The sequence below is a fragment of the Archocentrus centrarchus genome, chromosome 24, assembly GCF_007364275.1.
Source record: "Archocentrus centrarchus isolate MPI-CPG fArcCen1 chromosome 24, fArcCen1, whole genome shotgun sequence".
NCBI lineage: Eukaryota > Metazoa > Chordata > Actinopteri > Cichliformes > Cichlidae > Archocentrus > Archocentrus centrarchus.
The window spans coordinates 16705696-16719060 of record NC_044369.1 but is presented as its reverse complement, the minus strand read 5'-3'; the positions used below and the strand labels follow the sequence as shown (position 1 = coordinate 16719060).

Below are 13365 nucleotides of genomic sequence, written 5' to 3'. Positions count from 1 at the left end.
GTGCCATAACTTAATGCTTAATAAACTTAATCACTGTTGGAAGGCTTACATGTTATAGATCACGTGCTTGCGTAAGTATCGCTGATAACCTTTAAAGATCAACAGCTTGTTGATTTGGTCTATTTGTGCAGACGAAACAACGGAGGCACTCAAAGGGGAAGTGAAAGCCCCACGCCACTTATTGCATGAGAAGCTCTTTCTGCTGTTTGACGCTTGCGTTTGCTCGCTCTGTAGCCACCCCTACTGATGAAAACAAGGACTGCACCTTACACACGTTAAGGCATGAAATGCATGCCATGTGTTTTGCTGCAAAGCCTTTACAGGGACTTTGTGTTATGAGTAAAAGGATCAAATGTAATTCTCTGGGATAAACGTGGTTACCCGAAATGCGTACTCCAAGCTCGAAACACTATCTCCCCCCTTGATGAACAAAACCAAATCCCTCGTTTGCTGTTCCCAGAAATTACCTACTACTCCAATTATCGTCAGTCACGTGACACCCGCTCAGTAATTGATGAGAAACTCGGTCTTTAATGAGACTCGTGCTCTCCCTTGTTTCGGCTTCTCTTTCTCTCTCGATTAACCTGCTCCAGCTCCGAAATATGACACCCGTTGCCATGGATACAAAACAACTGCAACCACCCAAATATGGTCAAAGGAACTGACACGAAACGACAATCGCGTGCTGACGTCACGCACAGCACGCAGTGCGCTGCTGCTGCTGCGTGTGCGCTCGGATTCCCTTGACCGTGACAATAGTGGAGCAGAGAGCAGGCTATGAATAAATAATTAACCTGCTGTTTGCGCTCCTTCCCACTCAATTTAAACAGCTTCGGTCCACGACTCGGCTACTTTATGTAATCCCGAAGCCAGAAATAGGCGCACTGACATCTTTACAGACTTGGATTTAGCCAAAAATATTATTAATGACAGCTTCAAGTTCAGCCTTCATCTTATTCTGACGTTTTAGTGAGTTTTTAAACTTTTTTATAGAACCGAACATGAAATAAGCAACTTCAACGTATTTGTAGATTGTCAAATTCACATTTTTGACTCCTTCATATTTACACTGATGTGAAAATGCAGTTTATGCTCTCACAGAATATATGTCTACATTTAATATGTTTATGCAGTCACCGGGATCACCCCATCGTTCATGCAGCATCTGCTCTAGAGCATACATCCACTTATTACAGATGAAGTTTGTATTTGAGGTTTCATATGTTGTTTTAAAGTATCTCACAGTCATCAGTTTGTTTCTTCTTCTGAAGAGATTAATGTAAAGTCACTTACTAAGTGAGGTTTTGGCGCAGACTGTCTATTCATATGACTACTCCTGAATCAATGACAACAACAGCATGGAGTTAAATGTGGTTGTGTTATTTTATTTCCAGCATATTTTATTATTACGTATTTATTCATTTGCATCTGCATATTTTGATAAGTAAAAAAATAAACTATGTCATAAAATACATCTTGATAAAATACATGGTATGATCTTGTTTGTCATGGAAAAATGTAAAATGAAATGTCAAGTCAGGTCAGGTCAGGGGGGCACCTTACAGCAAGATGTTACACCTACACGCCACATATTAGTAACCCTCTATTAATCACTTGTTACAACACAGCTTTATCAAACAGTATTACATACATTAAGCTACTCAGCAGGATCTAGTGTCAGACCACACGCAGAGCTTTGAAATAAAAATAAACACCACACACCACACACACAAGATACCATCTCTTCTTGGATTACGGATGACTTGTATTTGCATGCATTTTACTAGCACAAGGTCTCATCTCAGACAATTGCAACAGCATGGAAGAACTCAACTGTGTTTACAGTCACAGAAAACACTGCGTCTACACAATCTCTGATTTTCATGTTTGCACAACATCAAAACTCACACTACAAAAGATTATTTGAAAGCAATCATAGCTTGCTGGCTGATTAGAATACAGTATTGTTGCATAACTTCTTTGCATTCACAAGGCCAGGAGTGTGGGCGAGTTAAGACTATCTTTCATTAACTCAGATGCACCGAGGCTGCCTTTGAGGCACTCTGAGCCATCAGCCAGGGAATCAATCTCGGAGCAATTGAAGGAAAACACTGTGCGGTAACTGCTACAAGTGGGACTGGAAGACATGACTGGGGTGCTCAGAGCCTCAAGGTCGCTTGCCACAGACTTGTACAGGGTTTCCCAGTCTGAGAGGCAGAAGGGCCCACTCAGGTCTGTACTCTGTAGTATGTCAGGGACCGATGCGGCTGTCTCAGGCGTCACTTCCATCTGTATGCTGGGCACCAAGTCATCCAAGTCGTCTCCTTTCAGTTCCTCCAGAGCCTCCTCTTCTGCACTGGAACACAGGAGGATGTTGGAGTTTCCCAAAATGGCTGCAGCAGGGATGCAAGGGGCATTGCTCATGTCTTGACCAATGTGGGCTTCTCCAGCTGTGCTGCTCTCTGGGGTTTTTCCATTCTCTAAAATGGAAAGCAGCTGCGGGGAGGTTGGTGGATCCTGAAGCATTGTGCCATCATCTTCTTTATCCTCCTCCCTGTCGTCATCATCATCGTCTGAAGAGAGTTTGCAGGATGGTTTGTGGGAAGCTAAGACATGCTCCAGTCTCTCCTTCTCCTTCATCAGGTTGGCTATCTCTGTCTCAAGGGTAGACTTTTCTTCCTCTAAAGTATCAGTTTCCTGAGGGAAAGCCAGAGAAAGGAAAGAAAAGAGCATGAGCAAACCATTAAACACACACACACACACACACACACACACACACACAAACACACACACACACACACACACACACACACACACACACACACAACCCGATGTGGCTCTGCAGCTCTTCTTAGCTCTTGCGATATGAGCATTATTCATCTTCAGAGACATGAATATACTGTGTGAATATTCTCTATATGCTGTAATAAAGCATTACTTACAGCTTGAAGGGTCTCTATCAGCTCTTTCCGTCTGTTACGACACTTGGCTGCCGCAATTTTGTTCCTCTCCCTCCTGATCCTCCTCCTCTCCTCCTCCTCTTTGGAAGGCTAAAATCAATCAGAAATAGCCCATTAATTTAAATGCTCATCCCACTAAATCTTGCCATGTCGGCAGTTGGCTCTTGAACAACAAATCTTCAGTCCAGTGAATGCTGATCTGGTCGGTGCAGACTCTCAGTTCAGGCGTTAAAATGCTGCACCACTGGCACGTCTAGCCAGTCACATGAACGCGCATTTCATACAATTTCCTATCCCGCTCATAAACAAGGCTGAGCTCGTTACCCTCCCCTCCCCAAGTAATTGCTCTGCACCAATTAAACATGATCAAATCATCTTATGGTTGACTCCCTGCAGTAAAGTATTCACACAACTCCACTAACACGTGATTTTCCCACAACAGAAAAAAAAAACTGTTAATTGCGTTCCGTTTGCTGTCCCAGTAAAAATATCGCGATATCTCCATTTTCACATTAAGCTTAATGAGTGGAAAGGAGGTCGTTGGGCATGATATTGGAGATCAACACAGACTCCGTGATTGTTCGCTGTAGTAATTGATTGATTGATTGATTTATTAACACATCAGCGTCCCACCCACCCCTCTGTTTTCTTTACCTGCTCTTTCGGCCCTTTCCTGTTGCAGGCTTTCGCCTTGTTTGCACCTGCCCGGGAAGACGGCTGGGTCGCTGCATGAGTTTTGGTCTTTGCACGGCAGGGCGACGGGGAGGCAGATGTGATGACCGTAGGCTGCACAATCCAGTTTAGTTCTGGCGATGTTGAGATTGCAGTCACAGTCGGAACAAAGGAGGCTGCTGCACTGGTCTCAGTATCCTGGAGAAACCCACATCAGAGAGACGTGCATATGCATGCAGTCAAACACTAATTTAGCGTATCTGATGAATGAGCGACCACGTTATTGGCTGACCTTTAGCAGTGTTTAAATGTTACATCAATCATTTGTCTGAGGAATGTCAAAGAAGACAAAATCTGCTCTCTGTAAATACATCAGAATCAGCTTCATGTCATATCGTGTCACATCCTCATCAGTTATTATGATTATCAAGATAAAAAGGTCACGACGAAGACTGTGGAAAGCGGGCTGCACTGCACTTTCCTTGGAATAATAACATCATTGCGCTCTTTTTAAAATTGATTTTCTACACAGATGCATGTGTTTTTCTTATCATTTTCAATACGGGGTAGTAAGCCTGTTAAAGGAAAGGTTGCCTATGAAAATGACTTAAAAAAATATGAGAAGAATTTGAGGAATGCAGTCTCTATCACCCATATGCATCAGCCATCCCACAAGATTTCATTTTGTGATCCGTTTAGTGTATGATGAGATCCGGCTCTACCTTGTCGCTGTCCACTGATGATGAAAGCGAGTCAGGAGGATGCTGGCTGCACCCAGGGGTGTCCCCGCCAGGCGATGCTGTGCTACAGCTGGACGATAAGTCGAATTCAGAGCTGGAGTCTGGATGCATGGTTTCATTTAATAAAATACAAATGAAATAAAATGAAAAAAAAATCACCGCATAAGAGACTGAACAGTCAGTCTATCCTAGACAGAAAACTGATGGCCCGGACGCCTATATTCCATTTGCCAGGTTCATAACTGTGCAGATAGTGGAGAGGCCCGCCTTTTATAGTGAGCTGGAATTTTATGAATGAAATCTGTGTGGCGAGACCGAACCATTTCACCGAGGGAGAAGTGACAGGGGAAAGGGGCTAGCAGGTGTTTTACACTTGAACAATCAAATCACTGACGTGTCTAAAAATCAACACTGCCTACCATTTAATTTCAACTCATTATCTTAACTCAAATGTCAAAAAATAGCGAGCACATAGAAAGTGGCACCCCTCCCTCCAAAAGGTGCCCATCGCCATGAATGAACTACGTCACTTCATGTATGCAGCATCTGCATCACAGGCTATATGTTCCCGTTATGCCCTCATATGTTCTCGACATTTAGCCTGTAGTTACTGTATTTGGGTATTTGCGGTAACACGAGCTAATGCTCTTGCATTAGAAAGAAATTGGAGGCAGCGTAATAGGCTGCATTAAAAAACAGCGAGTCTGATGCTTTTCTCCCCCCCCCCCCCCCCCCCCCCCCCCAAATTGTCCACATTAGAACAATGCAGATGCAATAAAGCTCGAACTTCTATTTATAGCCACATTGTGAAATCCGGTGTGATTTAATTACCGCACAAAAGCTTCCAGCACACTGGCTGATTATTTATAAGCTGTTATAATTAAGTGTCATTCACGTATCACATTGCCTTTCACCTGTCTCTACATATGAATAGAGCTCCAGCAACAGAACTGTCGCTGTAACAAAGCAGCCAATCGCCGAATGGACCGGTCGAGCCATAAATGGTGTTTCCGGAGAACAGGGGGCGCGCTGTGGCGCACGGAGAGAGAGAGAGAGAGAGAGAGAGCGGTCGGACGCTGCCGGGCTGTGTAGGGCCCACTCACTCAATGCCGCAAAAAGAAAGTAAAACATAATCTAAAAGATTCAGTCTGTGCTGTACCTGATAACAGCGTCATCAGCTGCGCCATGAATGCTCGCACCACCGTTAGTTATGTGAAGAAGGACAAACCCGCGTTTGAGCCACCTTTCCATATAAGGGTGGCAATTAGACGCAACCACAGACATGCAAATAACACTAATGGAAAACCAGAGAAGATGGCTATTGACTGACATAATAGCCAGCTTCGTGAGTTATTTTCTTACAGAAAATAATGCAGTTTATCGGCACCAATTAAAGCTTGGGCTAATCGTTTTCCCGCATAACCTAATTGTACTCCCATAACAACAGGCTGGGTTAGGCTATATTTAGGTTTCATATGACCTCACAAACCCATCCAAGTGAAAGGGATAGATGTTGAAAAGAGTGGGAGGATCCCCTCTTGCTCTGAAGGGGTGCGCTCCCGGCTGCTTCCCGGCAATACCAGCCCCCCTCTGGGCCTATTTACCGGCAGGTCACTAGGTGGTCGTGGCTTGAGCCTATTCAGCCGCTCTCAGCCTGGGACAAAAACGAGTTCAAAGGTCGGACATAGCATCATTCACCTCTCAGCGCAGCTCAAAGACTTGTTTTCTTCAAAGCAACTTGAGCGTAAATGTGCACAGACTGGAGTTTATTTTTAGATGCATTGGCATACAAGTTCACGGTCATTTTTGTGAACTGTTCTCCTATGAGCTGGGACTAAATAGCGTAATAAATAGAGTAATAATAAACTGACCCAGAGAAAAACTTTTAAAATTCATTAGCGATACAAGTATAAATACTTTAAAAAATACCAAATCTGAGTATTTTGTCCTACTCCTCGTTGCTATAGGCGTATTATTATTATTATTATTATTATTATTATTATTATTATTATTATTATTATTATTATTATTATTATTATTATTATTATTATTATTATTATTATCCAACACCATTATGTGTCTATTCTCAGTACAGCATTAACATCATTAACAAACCCAGGTCATTCAAACAGTCCAGGTCAGCCCGGGCTGTTCTTGCCAATCACTCAAACAGAACGCAAACAGCCCACAAGGTAAACGGCTTGTTTGGTGTCCTGTTTCATTCCGTTGACCCGCAGACACCGAGGACAGGGAGGACCGACTGAGAGAGGAGAAATACGACGAGCTCTCACTCTGAAGACGTTTCCGAGAACCGCTGGTTTTCGCTGCGTAAGCGACGCGTTGACGTGTTTGTATACGGCGTGTCTCCACTGGCGACGCCGACTATTCGGCATCGAGTTACTTGACGATGCGGCTGCTCATATAACAGACGATCTTTGTTACCATGCAAAAATGAGGACGTCACTGACGCGAAGGGGTTGGGTGTCGCTATGACAACCAGGAATGTTCATCAAAACAACGGCGCGGGAAAGAAAGCGCAAATCCTATAACCCGAATTAGTGCCTTTAGATACAATAACACTTTTGTTTGGTCTCTTTGCTTTGTTTAATGGGATGAGAGCGCTTTAATTCGAACAGCAGCGAGGCCTGCAGTCTGGCTGCGTTTTAGGGGACTGCTTGGTAAAGAAGGGGATTCCTTAAAGACCCAGAGTGGAAAAAGAATATGACTTGGGCTTTATAAATAATAAAAGTGCTTTGCCCGATGTTTTTGGGCACTTATTGCCCTTGTTAAGAATAAACCATGAACCAAACTACCAGCAAAATATTGCAACTTTAGCAACATCGCATTGAAGTCACGGTGCTCCTAATCTTAGAGTCAACAAGAGGGGTAAAATGCTGATTTCAGTATGAACGATCTTATAACTAAAATAACTTTAAACAATTAAACAGCAAATGCAGTCTCGGTGTTGGCTCATTGCCAACCCTTCACTTACTGAATTAATCCCGTAGCTTTAAGTAAATCACTTAAGGGAGCGTCTTGAGGATTCCCTCCGCCACAGGCTGTGGGGAAGACCTCTACGAACAACCTACCTCCTGAGCAAAGTAAACTGTCGTCGAGGAAACGTACGCACAGGAAACCAGTTACCAGCTCGTCCTGCAGCTAAACACACCCTTGCCTGGATTGCAGAATAAAGGTACAAACAGTGCCTGAGGGTGGAGAACAAATGTCATATACTTGTGCCTTGACATGCAGCCTTTTAGGCTGCCTAGACTGGTCCACAACTTACAGTAAACTAGTCTGGCTAAGACTGAATCTGGGTCAAAAATTTTTAAAAAGCTAAAACATAACAGGCAGATAATAAAATCAAATCAAAGCAAGACGACAAAAAAATAAATAAAAAATTAATAATCCACCACTTTCTCTCTAATTTGTATACTTATTCTAATTATTATTTGCACATAATTACCAACCTATGCAAATATGGGCTCCTGTGATGAAATGAATTTTATGGCATGTATGGTATAAACTCAAAAACGTGGCTAAGGAAGTAAATTTGTATTTATATAGCAGCTTTCAAGATAAATATCGCTTCACAACAAAATTTGGTTAAGAAAATGAAAGAAAGAAGAAAATAAACAAGCAACAATGATTCAACACAAAAAGTTTTTTTAAAAAAAGTTCAAAACTTTAGTTTCTAAGAAAAAATGGGGGGTGAATGTGTTTGTTTGGCACATTTGATTCAGAAGAAGACTCATCTGCATGTTTAATTGCGTCTCTGGCGCAGTTCGTTGTGTAGGAAGCACTTTTCCTCACTATTATCTCAGTTGTTCGAGTTTTCACAACAGCCTGTGTGTTTGTTGTTTTACATAACGTCATGTCGCTGTCCGCCACTCGCTTGGTGTATTTCCCATCAGGCACCGCCCCTTTTACAGGATGCACCATATATGGATACCTACGTATCGGGGATCCCGCTCTGGAATATTCCATTTCTTGAAGGTGAGTTTTAGAAAAAAACATTTCAAACACTCATTTTTCGCCCTTAAATGACTCACATGCGACTCGTGTAATCAACCTTTATTGTATTTAAATCGAGTGCGAGGAAAAGCTGGTGTTATTGCGGCGTTGTTAGGTCAGTGTTTTGGTGTTTTTTCCCCCTTCCTGGTGTCGGGTTTACAGCACACCCCTTTTTTTTACGTCACCGAAATCATATAAAAAGGTCTCAGCTCTGAGCTTTGGCAGTCAAACTTTCAGTAGCAGAACAACGACTAAAGGGAACTGATCGGGAGCAGCGCTTTAAGAGTTCTCTCGCAAACCTACTAAAGGAATATCCTCATCTCAAGTTTACATTCTCACTTAGTAGAGTTTCTCCGGATCTTCCTGCTTGCTTTTTTTTTTTTTTGGTTAAAAGGAGCAATGATGTTCAATTTCAACACGGAGTGCGACTCTTCCTCCCGCTGCAGCACCGCTTCCCCGTCCGTGGACACTCTGGGATATTACCCGTCACCAGCGGGATCTTACTCCAGCATGGGATCGCCCCAGTCTCAGGTATGTCCGGTTAAATATTACTGAACCTTACAACATGATATTTCAGCTTGTCGGGAAGAACCTGTTGAGATTTAAATTACTAAATTAAACTTATAGAACTTAAACATAAAATTTTCACATGACAGTGATAGTAGTAATGATAATAATACGCTGTGTCTAAATTAAGAAAAGCGCATACTGAGTTTTTTTCTTTTTTTTAAACTGTTGACCTGCGCACCACACAGTGCAAGGCAAGCTTCATTCATCCACCTGGAAACTCCATAGAGAGAGTGTAACGTCATAGTTGACATCATAAGGATATTTTTAAACCGTCCAGCTTTATATAGACCCCCAAGTGCTTCATTCATAGACATCTCGCAATGCTGCTGCCCCTCCTGATAGCATACCAAACGTCATGACAATCTCTTTGCTTCATTTCCTCCAGGATTTCACAGACCTGACAGCATCAAGTGCCTCCTTCATCCCCACAGTCACAGCCATTTCCACGAGCCCAGATCTGCAGTGGATGGTCCAGCCTGTGGTCTCCTCAGTGGCCCCTTCTCACAGAGCTCACCCTTACACCTCTAGCCCCAGCCCTGCCTACTCAAGGCAAGCCATGAAGTCTGCAACATCCAGGGCTCACAGCAAGAGAGGCAAAGTGGAACAGGTAATTATCATTTGATCATGAAGTGTTAAGTATAGTAATGGGCTAAGTATATTAAAGAGCAGGGGTCTAACTTTTTTCTTCTATTATGTGCAGATATCACCTGAGGAGGAAGAGAAAAGAAGGATTCGCAGAGAGAGAAATAAGCAGGCGGCAGCAAAATGCCGCAACAGGAGGCGAGAGCTTACAGACACTCTGCAAGCTGTAAGTATCCCACCAGATTTACAATCACTCTTTAAAATGTACTCATTGCCAGAGATAATAGCAGAGCTATCCAGCAGCCAAGCTGATGCCACTTCCTCTATTTCTCTCTATTACAGGAAACCGATCAGCTAGAAGATGAGAAGTCCAGCCTGCAGAATGATATTGCCAACCTGCTGAAGGAGAAGGAAAGGCTTGAGTTCATTCTGGCTGCCCACCAGCCCATCTGCAAAATCCCCTCAGAGCTGGACACGGACTTCCCCTTGCCTTCACTCTCTCCTGCCAACTCCTGCCACTCCACTGCAGTGTCCACCCAGCCACAGACCACCATCTCAGAGACACCCGCTATCGCTTCCAGCCAGCTGACCTTCACCTCAACCTCCAACTCCACCTCCAACTCCATCTTCTCCAACGCTACCTCCGCCTTCTCCACCACCACTGTTTCCAGCAGCACTTTCAAGATGTCAGACCTGGAGGCCTCAGTCCTGGAGGAGTCTCTGGATCTGCTGGCAAAGACGGAGATGGAGACGGCGCGGTCAGTGCCAGACCTGTCCAACTACCCAGGTCAGGACTGGGAGCCCCTCCAGACCTCCGCTAATACCATTGACATTGAGCCCCTGTGCACACCTGTAGTGACCTGCACCCCAGCCTGCACTACCTACACGTCTTCATTTGTATTCACCTTCCCAGAGGCGGAGACCTTCCCCACCTGCGGCATCGCCCACAGAAGAGGAAGCAGCAGCAACGAGCAGTCCTCCGACTCCCTCAGCTCACCAACCCTGCTGGCTCTCTAAAAGACTCTTCCAGAGACTATGATTCTTCCTAAAAAGCACACTTTCTTACATAGATGTGCCGATCACAGGGCTATGGAATGGACTTATTATTAAATTATTTATGATTTTATTTGCCTTTATCTATACTTGCCTATAACAACAATGTAGCAAGTTTAAAAAAACAAAAACAAAACAAAAAACCCTGCATGTTTCAACTAATACCACCTAGTTATTAAATAAGTTCATATATGATTTATTTGGTGCTAGATAACATAACTTGTCATATATTGATGTGTGTTCAGAGCAATAGTTGTTAATGATCCAGTTTCTTTTCTGGTTAATGGAATGTGAGATTAATGTGAACTGTTTGTGAAACTTAAAACAACAAAAAAAAAAGAAGTGCTTTGTCTTAACCATGGTCTGAGTGGTCTATCTGAAGTTTTCTGTGAAAACATTAGTGCTTTTAATTTATTAAATTTATTTTTTTACAGAATGAGAGAGTAGAAAAGACAAATGTTTGCAAGATATGTAAATAAAAGAGAGTGACATTTAAATTCAATCATCTGTTTGGCGGAGTGTGTTGCTTTCCTCTCACCATGTCTACACACTTGCATATTTATTCAATCCAACACAGGGTTATTCACATGGCACTAAAAAAAAATCACAGCAACAGTCACCTCAAGGTGCTTTATGCTGTAAGGTAAAGAATACATTATTCTAAGGGTCAATGCCCCCCATTGAGAAAACACTTTGCGAAGATGGGAAGGAAAAAACTCCCATTTTAACAGGAAGACACCTCCAACTGTCTGCCCTGACTGGGTGAGAGGAAAAGAAAAGTGGGGAAAAAAACGAGGAATATTCTAAGAAACACTAGACTGAATGCAGTTCCAGTAGCAGGCTTTCAAAGTTGTTCAAAAATAATGTCTAAAATTAGCTTATATAAGGGATAGCCGTATTTTTCCTGCACCTCCACTTGCTCTATTTATTGTTCCGCCTGTTGCTAGGGTTAACTATGTCAGGGGCTCTTACGTCAGTGCGTTCTTTCCATTTTTTTAATCGCAAGCCGTGCGCGATGACGTCTTAGCTTCCGTGCCCAAATATAGGGCTCTGCGAGGACACTGCTGCCTGCCGCCGCCTGCCAACAGAAAGCAGACGGGCACCTCGGTCAGCTCTTTTTCCGCTAAAACAGATGTATGCTCTCTTCTCTCCGGGTTTTTCTCCGCACATCTCAGGGAGCGCCGGTTTAACCATTGACAGCTCTGCTGGGAAGAGGAAAGACTGCTGCACTGCTTTCGTAAAAACAGATACGACACGTTTCTCACATCCCGCCGCACACACAAGCTGTAGTTGTGCAAGGGAACTCGCAAGAGGATCTGAAAGCAACGTTTTCAGCCACAATATACGCTGGTTTAATTACTTCTCTTGTCTCAGAAGGCCCGATTCGCCAAAATATCACCTCCCACAGTCCAAAGACGTGTGAGTTACAGTGTAATTAAAGAATGGGAAAAAGAGAATTCCTTAGAAATAATAATTCATAAAGGCACAGACAGCCGTGTCGAATTATTAAATGGACTTCGGCATGCAGATAACCGGAATTAAGGTATTAAAAAATCAAAACATACATTTAGCTGTCTGCTAAATGTGCATTGAAGCACAGCTGGGCCAAGATGGATACTGATGTGACAGCAAATGTCATTTGCTAGATAAAAAGGTCACATATAAATACATAATTAGGAAGATGTTGATCTAGAAATGTGCATAGGGGGAAACCTGTTGTGAAATATAGATATATTATTGCCATGAAGACAGTAAATCCATCCACTCACATAGTAATCTGTGATCATTTCAGATAAACCTTGGTTGTTGACCATAGTGTGACGGTTGTGCCACTTTCCTTAGTTTTGCTCGTTTTTCCATCTGTATCTCTGCAGAGAAATTACTCAGTTTTTATTGCTCTTCACTTTGCCACCAGACCCAACCTGTCTCGTCTGCTTGCCATTCTCTCACCTCACTTACTCATTTCACCTTGTGTCAGTAGTTCATCATGTGCAGAATCATCAAAAGGCAGGTTGCCTAATGGCTTTACACAGGAAATGCGTGATGTGTGTGCGCGTGTGTGTGTGTGTGTGTGTGTGTGTGTGTGTGTGTGTGTGTGTGTGTGTGTGTGTGTGTGTGTGTGTGTGAGGGACATGCTTGGTGGAAGACTACTGTCGCACAATAACCAACCAGCTCTGACGTTGGAGGCCTTCCAGTGTGGTCACACCCTTTTGTGTAACGCGACGTAAGATGTCAGCAGTTACTTCCTGGATTCAGGCCTCTTCCTCCACAGTACAATCTGATACAAATCAAAAGAGGAACATATTTAATATCGCACCAAGAACTGAAGTTGCAAAACAACCTGTTCTTTTCACGCTTTGCAGAAGGCTTTGAGAATGCCTGGACTGAATTTTTACAGGGCCCCTTCCTTTGTCCTCGCAGTGCTGTTGCATAACAGCCTACTTCTCAGTATCTGTTTTCCTTTGCACTTCACCCCTTTTTTTTTTTCTCAATAAAGCTTCAGTGTTCGTCCATGCAGCATCTAATAACTCTGTCTATTAATACCTCTCGGCGGGCTCGGGGAGATGGGGTAGCTGCAGAAATAGCAGGTGCCTATTGCTTCTTTTAACATCAGCATCAACAGCAGTAAAATTAGACCACTATGACGCCAACCTGCGTCGGTGCTGCAACCCAGGGGAGGAACCAGGCAGCATACGCCTGGTAGAAAGAGAGGAGGAGGAGGAGGAAGGGAGACAATGATGAGGATGAGAGGATTGCAGGGAGGGAGACAGACA

The 13365-nt window shown here is 43.4% G+C and overlaps 2 protein-coding genes across 2 annotated transcripts; one reads left to right on the top strand and one right to left on the bottom strand.

Moving 5' to 3' along the window:
• Positions 1-1383: 1383 nt before the first annotated feature.
• LOC115774170 (proto-oncogene c-Fos-like) lies at positions 1384-4588 on the bottom strand. The gene is made up of 4 exons (XM_030721306.1): positions 4355-4588; positions 3615-3830; positions 2943-3050; positions 1384-2697 (listed from the first exon to the last, which is right to left on the bottom strand). The coding sequence occupies exons 1-4, from the start codon at positions 4481-4483 to the stop codon at positions 1987-1989; spliced, it is 1164 nt and encodes a 387-aa protein (XP_030577166.1). The 5' UTR covers positions 4484-4588; the 3' UTR covers positions 1384-1986.
• Positions 4589-8608: 4020 nt separating this feature from the next.
• On the top strand, positions 8609-11096 carry fosab (v-fos FBJ murine osteosarcoma viral oncogene homolog Ab). The gene is made up of 4 exons (XM_030721307.1): positions 8609-8917; positions 9342-9563; positions 9657-9764; positions 9881-11096. Exons 1-4 carry the CDS (start codon positions 8786-8788, stop codon positions 10553-10555), a joined length of 1137 nt encoding a protein of 378 aa, XP_030577167.1. The 5' UTR covers positions 8609-8785; the 3' UTR covers positions 10556-11096.
• The last annotated feature ends 2269 nt before the right edge of the window (positions 11097-13365 follow it).